We start from the raw sequence: 10,105 nt of genomic DNA on the forward strand, positions 1-10,105 counted from the left end.
CAATGATGTAGATATGATTTACTCAATTGATCTGCACTCATTCACATATTCAATGATGTAGATATGATTTACTTTGAGTTTAAATGGATACTCATGGTTTTAAAACATTACGTCACAAGGTTAAACAAACTCTCGGGTTATAATATATTTTATAACAACTCGTATCAAATCATATAAATATTATTTGTTTTGGATTAAAATTAATAGTAATCATATTTATATAGTTTCAAAAACTTTTTTCGGTCCGTCAAAATATTGTAATTAATCTCCGCATCTCTAAATTGGCTCAGTCTAAATTTCATTATCTATCTACTTCATCTCCCGTGTTTGTTACTTCCATGTCACTAGGTGTGATTGAAACATGGTGGTGGGTGCCAAAGAAATATCCTAGACTTTTCCACAGTTGTAGAAAATTAAAACAAAGAACAAAGAACTAGAAGAAGTCAGAAATGAAATATTAAAGAATCCGTAATCAAAGAAATAAAATATATCATCAATCATCATCATCATCATCATCATCATAAACCTCATCTCATCTTCTCGTCAAAGCCTGTCTGCAACTTCTTTTGCCTTAGATTTCAGCCTTTACATTAATTTGATAAGTGCTTCCAACTTTGCCTTTTTTATCTTCCCAAATGTCGATGCTGGTCAACTGCCCAAACTGCCGCACTCAGCTGCAACCTCCGCCGGCCGCCCGCTACATCCGCTGCACCATCTGTCTGGCCGTCACCCAAGTCGATCAAACTTACTTTCTCTCTCCACCTCCGCCGCCCTACTCCTCCGCTTACCACCACCAGTATCACGTTCCGGTGCCTCCGGTACCGTCTCCGTACGGACAGATGCCAGCGGGGCAGCCGGTAGGGGTTCACGGCAAGAAGCGGGCGCTGGTCTGCGGCGTGTTGTACCGGAACACGGGACGTGACCTGAAGGGGTCTGTAAATGACGCCATGTGTATGAAGTTTTTGCTGAGGAATCGGTTCAATTTTCCGGAGTCTTCCATTCTCATGCTGACTGGTAATTTCGTGCTTTTTGTTTTGATTTTGGATTACTTTGTTGATCTGTTTGGTTGTTCTGAAAATGTGGGAAATGATAGGAAAGGAAAGAGAGATGACTTTTGTGATTTGGTAGTTTTAATTGGTTTACAAGCGAAATCAGGGAAGGAAAGACATGAGGTTGAATTTGGTGATCTGGAAAAGGGTGGAAGAGAGAGAAAATAGAAAAGAAAATCATAATTTTAAGAAATATTTTATTACAAGGCCCAAATAATCATCAAATTGTGAATTTAACCCTTTTGTTTTTTCTTGAGAAGTAATTTATATTTGACATAAATACCCTTTATCATTTTAAGAATTTACAATAAATTTTCAAAGAAATTTATTTTTACAAAAAAATAATAAGGGTATTTTTATCAAAATAAGATTAAAAAATTATAAATGGTTAAATTTTAAATTTTGGGTTTTCATTTACTGTTTTAATCAAATAACCCTAATTTTAATATGGTTGACTTTGTTACCGAAAAAGTTAGCTAGAAGAAGAAAGAAAAAAGAGAAGAAAGTAATTGGATACTACTTTTAAAATATTTTGTGTAGAATAAAAAATAGTTTCTAAATTTAGAAAAATTATATCTAATTTTTTTTATTGAATGCTGCTATTCACTTATCCAAGATGTATAAGGTTCAAGGAACCAAAAGAAAAAAAGGAAAAATAAATGAATATAATTAAAATTAATTGAAAATTTATGTATTTTTAATTAATTATTTTTTATATAAAAAGAGTGAAAATATGTGAAATAACTTTAAAATATTATATAAAATAATTTACTTATCACTATCAAATAAGGGTTTGGTTGTGCCCTTAGATGATGACATTCTCGGGGCTTTCTTTTTTTATTTTATCAAAGAATTAGTGATAAAGAGGATGAATTACAAGAGAATGATATAAAATTTGCTTGAGAGTGGTTCTAGTTAAAACTAAATAAATAAATAAAATAATAAATAAATAAATTAGGGTTATTTGATTAAAAGGGTCTTTAAAACCCCAATTTTTGAAATTTAATATTTCACTCTTTTTTGGCCTCATTTGAACAAAAATGTCATTATTTTCTTATAAAAATAACCTTTTTATTTTAAAACTTACATATAAATATTTGAAATAACAAAGGGTATTAATGTTAAAAATAGGTTACTTTTCAAGAAAAAATATAGGAAATATTAGATTGATAATTTGGGAATTATTTCATCCATTTTAACTAAATATTTCAAAAAAATTATTTATAACATTTTGAAATTCAATTTCTTAGTCAATTTGCAGAAGAAGAAAATGATCCTGATAGGAAGCCAACTAGAGAGAACATGAGAAGGGCATTGTATTGGCTTGTACAAGGCTGTCAACCTGGAGACTCCTTAGTGTTCCATTTTTCTGGTCATGGTTCACAACTGAGAAACTACACTGGAGATGAGCTTGATGGATATGATGAGACCCTTTGTCCCATGGACTATCAAACTCAGGGAATGATTTTGGATGATGAAATCAATGCAACAATTGTTAGGCCTCTTCCCCCTGGAGTCAAGCTTCATGCAATCGTTGATGCATGCCATAGTGGTACTGTGTTAGATCTACCATTCCTTTGTAGAATGAACAGGTTAGTCCATCGGTTTTCGTATTTTTCAAACTATGTTTTCGTATCTTGTTTGGAATAACTTCTTATTTTTTATTTTTAAAGGAGAATATCGATATTATAAAAGATTTATTAAACATGAAAAAACTCCTTACATAAGTCAAAATAAAGTTTCAAAATATCGACATGAGCTTATGGTTTCTTAAAAGTCAAACCAAACAAGACCTTCTTTGAGAATGTTATGTGATAAATCGAGAGTGTATAAAAAAATGAAAAACCATAGGCTTTGTCCATAGAAATTAAGATCTCGTTTGGAAACACTGTTTATTTTTGTTTTAAAACATAAAATAGTAATAATTTGTATATAAAAAGTAGAAACTCTCATATAAAAAGTATATACTAATCTTTATGTCCTTAAAAATTACATTAATTTTTTTTAAAATTTCAGGTAATACAAATTAATTTCTTTAAATAGTAATGTAAACTTTTAAGAGTTTTTATATCTTATATATATACACACACACAAATTACTATTATTTTTTATTTTTAAAAATAGGAAATAGAAATGCATCAAAATGGATACTATCATTTTTTCCTTGTCCATTCCACCTTGCTTATGGATATTTCCTTTGTGGACATAGAAGCGGACACTATGTATGGGAAGACCATCGCCCTCAATCAGGTGTATGGAAAGGGACAAGTGGTGGGGAGGTCATTTCTTTTAGTGGTTGTGATGATCATCAAATCTCCATTGATACACGAGTAAGCAATATAAATTCTAATATTCTTATCTTAATTTCTTTTAATTCAACTTGACTATCAAAGATATTTCTCTAACTCACAATGAAAACCAAACTTTAAAGCTAATGCTTTGTGATATATAGGCTCTATCAAAGATCGCTTTGACAGGTGCAATGACCTTTTCTTTCATTCAAGCAATAGAGCATGGATATGCAACCACATATGGGACCATGTTAAATTCAATGCGGTCGACCATCTATAACAATGATCTTGGGGGTAATTATGTGACATCTTTTCCTACCATGCATCCGATCAATGATAGGTTAAAGCAGGTATGTTTCTCTTTATTAGCTACCATATATATATATATATATATATATATATATTAAGCATACATTGAAAGTGACATGCAATATAATCATAGTCTTTCAACATGTGTTTTATCTAAAGGAGTTCAATGCAACAATTATATGTGACAATGTATCCAACCTCAATAAAGGAAAGTGGGATGCAATTTTCTTTTTTTTCTCTTAGCCAAGAAGCCAAGTAATGATCCTAGTAGAATCAGCCACCCAAAGTGTTATTTTTATCATCCACACAACTTGCCTAATTAGCATTTGTATAAAATTGAATATGAATGCAAATATCATTTGGATGTCAAAATGTAAATTCATTATTTCTAACCATATATTGAATTACTCATATGACTACCACCAAGTATCACCACCCTCTAGGATTAGCTCAGTATTTAGTATAAATACATACACTAAAGAATAGATAGATTAGGTCGACTAGTAGTAAGATATAAAGAAGACTATTATCATGCTCTTATAGATAGATTGAACTATCTTCTTCCTAACTATAATTATCTTTTATCAACTCAACACTTGTTTTGATTGGAGTCTTTCCGTGTTTAGCATATTTTAATCTATTTTTTTTTCAAAAATTCCTTGGCATACTTAGCTTTTGATAGAAAAATCTTATCCTTAAGCTATTTGACTTAAGTTCCTATAAAGTATGCTAACCATCCCACAATCAAATGCTACATCTCCTTTGAAAATTCCAAGGCAACATTTTTAAAAGTTAAACCAAACACAATGCCATCTTCATAGACTTACGCTACCATAAAGACATCCTTAACTCATGTATGAAGTAGAGTTCTATTAGTCCCCCTATCTTAAAACTTTTTTAGAGATTAGATAAGTCAATAAAATGTAATGCCAAGCTCTATGTATTTGTTTGAACCCATAATGATTTTCTTTAACCTATATTCATGGTTAGGGTATTTAGGATCAAGATACATCTTAGGTTGTTCTCCTCATTCAAAAGCTTATTCTAACATATACAGTCTTGACATCCATTTTCTATAACTTAAATTTTAAATAACCAATAGCTAGAAGAACTTGGATTGAGTTTAATCTTATAATGGGAACAAAGGTATTGAGAAATCAAAACCATATATATATATATATATATATATATATATATATATATATATGTGTGTGTGTGTGTGTGTGTGCGCGTGCGCACGTGCTTGTTCTATAAGTCTTGTCTTGTTTCTCAGAGTAACACCATTTTTATTGCTATTATCTTTGAATATCCATTTTACCACCTATGATGTTCACTTTTTGAGGTCTTAATTGTGTGTGCTTGTTCTATAAGTCTTGTCTTGTTTCTCAGAGTAACACCATTTTCATTGTTATTATCTTTGAATATCCATTTTACCACCTATGATGTTCACTTCTTGAGGTCTTAATATAAGGTACCATGGATGATGCCTTTTAAATTGATTTAATTTTTCACAAAGAACTATCACCCAAGACTTGTCTGATAAGGCCTCATCTACATGTAATTACATGTGTGTTTTGATTTTAATCTATTCTCAGGCTTCTTTGGTCAATCTTTCAAGACATTTTTTCATTGCAGAATACTTTCCCAAAACACATAATAAAGCAGGCACCAAACTAATGCATAGCCATAATCAAGGATTTTATGGTCATCTATAGTCTTGACTTCCGATTATACACTAATATTTCAACTAAACTCTATAGTTTAATTATGTTGATAAATCACAAACATATCCTATTAAAAATTATTGTGATTATAGCCTAAAATCGAGGAACATTAAGATGGTCCAAATATTTATTGGAATAGAGCCCTTAAAAACATGACATGATATAACGAATTTCAAATTCATTAATAAATTTATTTATTTATGACATTTCTAACTCCCTTTACTATATATCATTTTTGCAATAATTGGGTATTCTGAGCATTCACTCCCCTAACACTTGAATTATACATTATTTGAGCGTATTTGGAGTTGCATAAAAGATACAAGTCATAGGTTTATTACAAAAAATGATAAGTTATTCATAATCAATTCATAGATTTATGTAATCCAATAAAAGTTGTAGTATACTACCTTCTAATTGGGGGAATGACTTATCTTGGTCATTGGAATGGTTTTCCCACGGTAAGTGCATAATATGTATGATTACACATTGGATAAGACTTACAATACTAAATCATGACATTAACCCATCAAATAGTAATGATTCACCTAACTAGTATTCTACATGAACTTTTAACCTTGAGAGAACATTGAACTTGTGTTGAAGAAAATAAAAAGCTTTGAACTAAGAATGAGATCTTAAGGTGGTCATATATTTCTTATGAATTTGGTCACTATTGATAAAGGCTAGTGGCGATAGATATTCTCCATAAATGCATCAAGATATCTTATGGGATTAAGACAATGTGTCCCTTTGGGTGATCTTAAGAACATGCAACTAGGAACACTATGGTTATAGTAATTCCTTAAGTGGAATTTAACATATACTTTTTGTGAGCAAGCTTATGTTAGTTAATCACATAATAAAAAGATTTGTAACTCAAGGATTGGAGAGGTAATCCTATGAAATTGATAGCATACACCTCATTAGATTACGGACAATAGTTCATAAGGGGGTTTACATGTAGTAGATAGTAGGTCACAAACTTGAGCTTTGCCTCATTATAAGATCATAGGATATTGGAGTGCAATTGACTCTATTTAATGAATTATTGAGTCAACTTCAAAATTGGATTATGAGGAAGCTAATATTTTCCTGTGAGTTCCAATGGTCCCTATTTGAACTCTTGATTCATGGTGGCAAATTCATTTAGGGGTGTTTTTGGTTTATAATTCATAAGTATGCATAAAGGCATTTTGGTAAAAAGGCAAAGTTTCATTGGATCTTATTAATGGTCTTTTTGGATTAAGTTAATTAATTAATAAAATATAATAGGACTAATTAATTAATTAGGACTTAAGTGGGTTGGATCAAGCTCAAGTTAAGCTCAAGTCACTTAAGCCCACAAGGAAGCCTATATAAACCCAATTAGAGCTTCAATTTTAGTATTTTGTCTTCTAGATTCTAAAGAACAAACCTTAGCCATCCCTTCTAGAGAGAAAGAAAATACCACCATTCTCTTATGCCAAGGTCCATGAAAGGAGAAATTGGTCAAAAAATCATTAGGTCTATGAGATTTACAACACCTATGGACTATCTTTATCGGATTGGATTCAATTTTGGAACATTTAGATCACAAATATGAGTTTCAATCTCTAAATCTCTATCATATTATAGTTTTTATTATCATATGTTTTCACTATGTTAGGTCTAAAGAGCCTTAGAAATAGTATTCATGTACCCTACAAGATATAAGGCCATGGAATGGAGTAATTCAGGCTTCCTAGCAATATCCATAAGTTTGTTCCTTCATGTGAATGATCAATCTAAGGATCTAGGAGAACTGTCTAACTTGATCAACCATCTATGATCAACTAGTCTATCGATTTCTTTCTTATTTGTATCAAAGTAACAATGTTCTTTCCTTATGCTTAATTTAGTCATTTCTACATCTTTCCAAGTTTGACACTTTGATCTTGAGCCTTCTTTGTACTTTTTCAAGACCTTTAACCAATCATCTTATCTTTGAATTTCTAAGTAAATTTTTTCCTTCTTTTTGAACTTGCATGATGCGTACTTACTTTTTCTTCTCTTTTTGTTGTATTCTTTACTAAGTAAATATGGTAGTACACAAGTTAGGACTTGGCACATATCTAAGTTCAAAGTTTATGATTATTACTTAAAGTATCTTAAAAAATTCATCTTTTATGCATTTAAAAATATTGTCTTAAGTGCTAATTAGAAGCTTAATCACTGATGTATAGTATTTTTCTCTAATTATGTATCACATGCCTCATGTTTGAATTTTCCTCTATTGTTTGTTGTAGGAACCACAATTAACTTCCAACATACCAATTGATGTGTATATGAAGCCTTTCTCCCTCTAATAGGTGGAACACAATTCTCCATCCATAACTTATGTCGTTTTCCCTTTAAACGAGCACAATTCCCAAACATGTGGTTTGTAATTCGTTTCTAGTGTTCATATTATTACACAATTATTGTGCACAACCATATTCACAATTTTTTATAATGTAAACTATTGTTTTATTGTCTTTCCCATAAATAATCATGGGAGATAATTTACATGACTTTGGAATTCAATTTCCTGGAATTATTGCTTTATTGAGTTGTTTTCTCATGGATTGTATGATATCATAACATATTATATATCATGGTGTCAGAGCAATGATTTAGTTACTTTTCAACTTAGTTCTTATTTGACATAACTTTTTAGAACAATTAAAATCACTTTTGTGTATCAAAAGAGTTCATTATGGTTGCTTAAACTACTTGATTTCTACATGGTAATAACCCCATAAGTCTTAGTTGACAAGAAAAGAAGAATGTTGTTATTTATCATGTAGAGTTTAAAGAGAAAATTTAAAGTTCTAAATTTAAAATTTTCTAGATGTGGATGGTGATAGTTTAGTTTATAAGTTGCCTCTTCTTTTCCCATTAGCTTCTTAGGATTTAGATTTTTCAAGAATTACTAATGCTTAGACTTTTCTAGTTTACATTTATTTTTGTTGTTGTTGAAGAATCTCTTTATCAGTTGCATGAGTAAGTGTATTAAGTTGATTGGCATAATCGCTAATTTCCATATTTGTAAATATGATAGTATACTTGATATGTATCATTTGATACATCTTAATATAGAAAGATTTTGATATGAATCGTAATTGTATCATAGAAAGGCCTGTATGCAATATAACACATGTATAATGGCAGTAGCATTAGTTGATACATGTCTCAATGTTTTTCTTATTTTCTACAAGAATCAAAGAAGAAAAATGATAAAGATGAATTTTGAAAGAGGAAAAAGGAGAAGCGAGCGAAGATGAAGCTAAAATGAAAAAAAAAAAATGATAACTTACTTGGTATTTAGATACACTTCTTGTTTCTTGATTTTTAAATATAGAAAATTTTATATAAAATATGAGAACTATATATACATATATAAGATTAGAATTTAAACTTTATTTTTAAAAACTCAAAATTGTTTTCGAATCCACAACATTTGTATCTATTTTTCTAATAAAAATTCAATATTATATTAAAAATTATTTAAAAAAGATCAAGAAATGTATCCAAATATCACCTTATTTAATTTAAAGTAAATGCTAACATTAAATAGGTTCAAAATAAATCCTATTAGGATTTTAATTATATCAATTTAAGGTGACCACTCTAGAATGAAGTGAATAGGGTGATGATCATTTTTTTCAAATTTAAACTTAAAAAATGCAAATGACAATTATATGCGGTTATATGAAAAATATAATTGAAGAACAATTCACATATACAATTAAAAGAGTAGGGAAAATAAATTACAAACATTAGTTTTTATAATGGTTTGAAACAACTCAACCTATGTCCATTCTCTTCAAGCTTCTAATTAAGCGAGGGTTCCACTAACAAAGCTTCCAACCCAAGCTTTCAAGTTTTACAATTAGATTATAGTTCCAATAAACCCTCTTGGACATATGCTCCAAGTACCATCTTGGATCATGGTTCCAAGCCTCCTTTAAATAAGATTTTTTAAGACAAAGTTCGTTAACTCTTTCCTTTGGATTATGATTTTAAAGCACCCTCAACAGATATAAAAATAAAGAAAAGATTCCTAATTTACAAAATTTGCTCAAAATAAATACAAAGGAACTAAGATTGGATTGTGTACAAGTAAGTGCATTCTAAAAACAGTCCCTCAAGACTCAAATAATATTTAAGAATGATTTTGAACTCGTTCCCTATTAATACAAAAAGATTGGAGCCTTTAAATAGGACTTGGAAACTCAAACTAATCTTTAGACATATTTAAGGGTGGACTAATTGACCAACCAGTTGAGCCAGCTACTAACCGCTAAGGTTACTATTGCCCAAATTGTCTCAATCAGTCATCAACCAATTCTCAACCAATTCTTAATTGATTAAATACATGTTACTAGAAAATAAAGTATGCAAAATACACTTCAATTGATCGAGCCCAATTGGCACAACAAGTTCCTCCCTACCTCAACTTATTGCATGATAAAGTACATTAAAGACCCTAGTTTGAGGCTTGAAACCTTTAAAAGCTTGTATTCAACTTTTTAAAACCCTTTAAAACAATTTTAAGAAGGATTAGGTTTAAGGCTTTTAATAAAAAAAAATGCAATCTTCTAATTTATAAAACAATAAAACCGATATTGGATGATTTTAAGTGCTTTAAGAAAATGTAATGTCATATGAACCTAGTGTACCAATGACTAATTTTCTCAATTGTACCGAAATACTTAAGTCTAATTACATA

General features: G+C 30.1%; 1 protein-coding gene across 1 annotated transcript; it reads left to right on the forward strand.

The window, feature by feature from the left end:
* The first annotated feature begins 548 nt into the window (after positions 1-548).
* Positions 549-7,954, forward strand: LOC117933079 (metacaspase-1-like). Its single transcript, XM_034854444.1, has 5 exons — positions 549-1,014; positions 2,311-2,641; positions 3,259-3,379; positions 3,502-3,690; positions 7,641-7,954. The coding sequence occupies exons 1-5, from the start codon at positions 636-638 to the stop codon at positions 7,698-7,700; spliced, it is 1,080 nt and encodes a 359-aa protein (XP_034710335.1). The 5' UTR covers positions 549-635; the 3' UTR covers positions 7,701-7,954.
* Positions 7,955-10,105: the final 2,151 nt, after the last annotated feature.

Source organism: Vitis riparia, chromosome 16 (genome assembly GCF_004353265.1).
Source record: "Vitis riparia cultivar Riparia Gloire de Montpellier isolate 1030 chromosome 16, EGFV_Vit.rip_1.0, whole genome shotgun sequence".
NCBI lineage: Eukaryota > Viridiplantae > Streptophyta > Magnoliopsida > Vitales > Vitaceae > Vitis > Vitis riparia.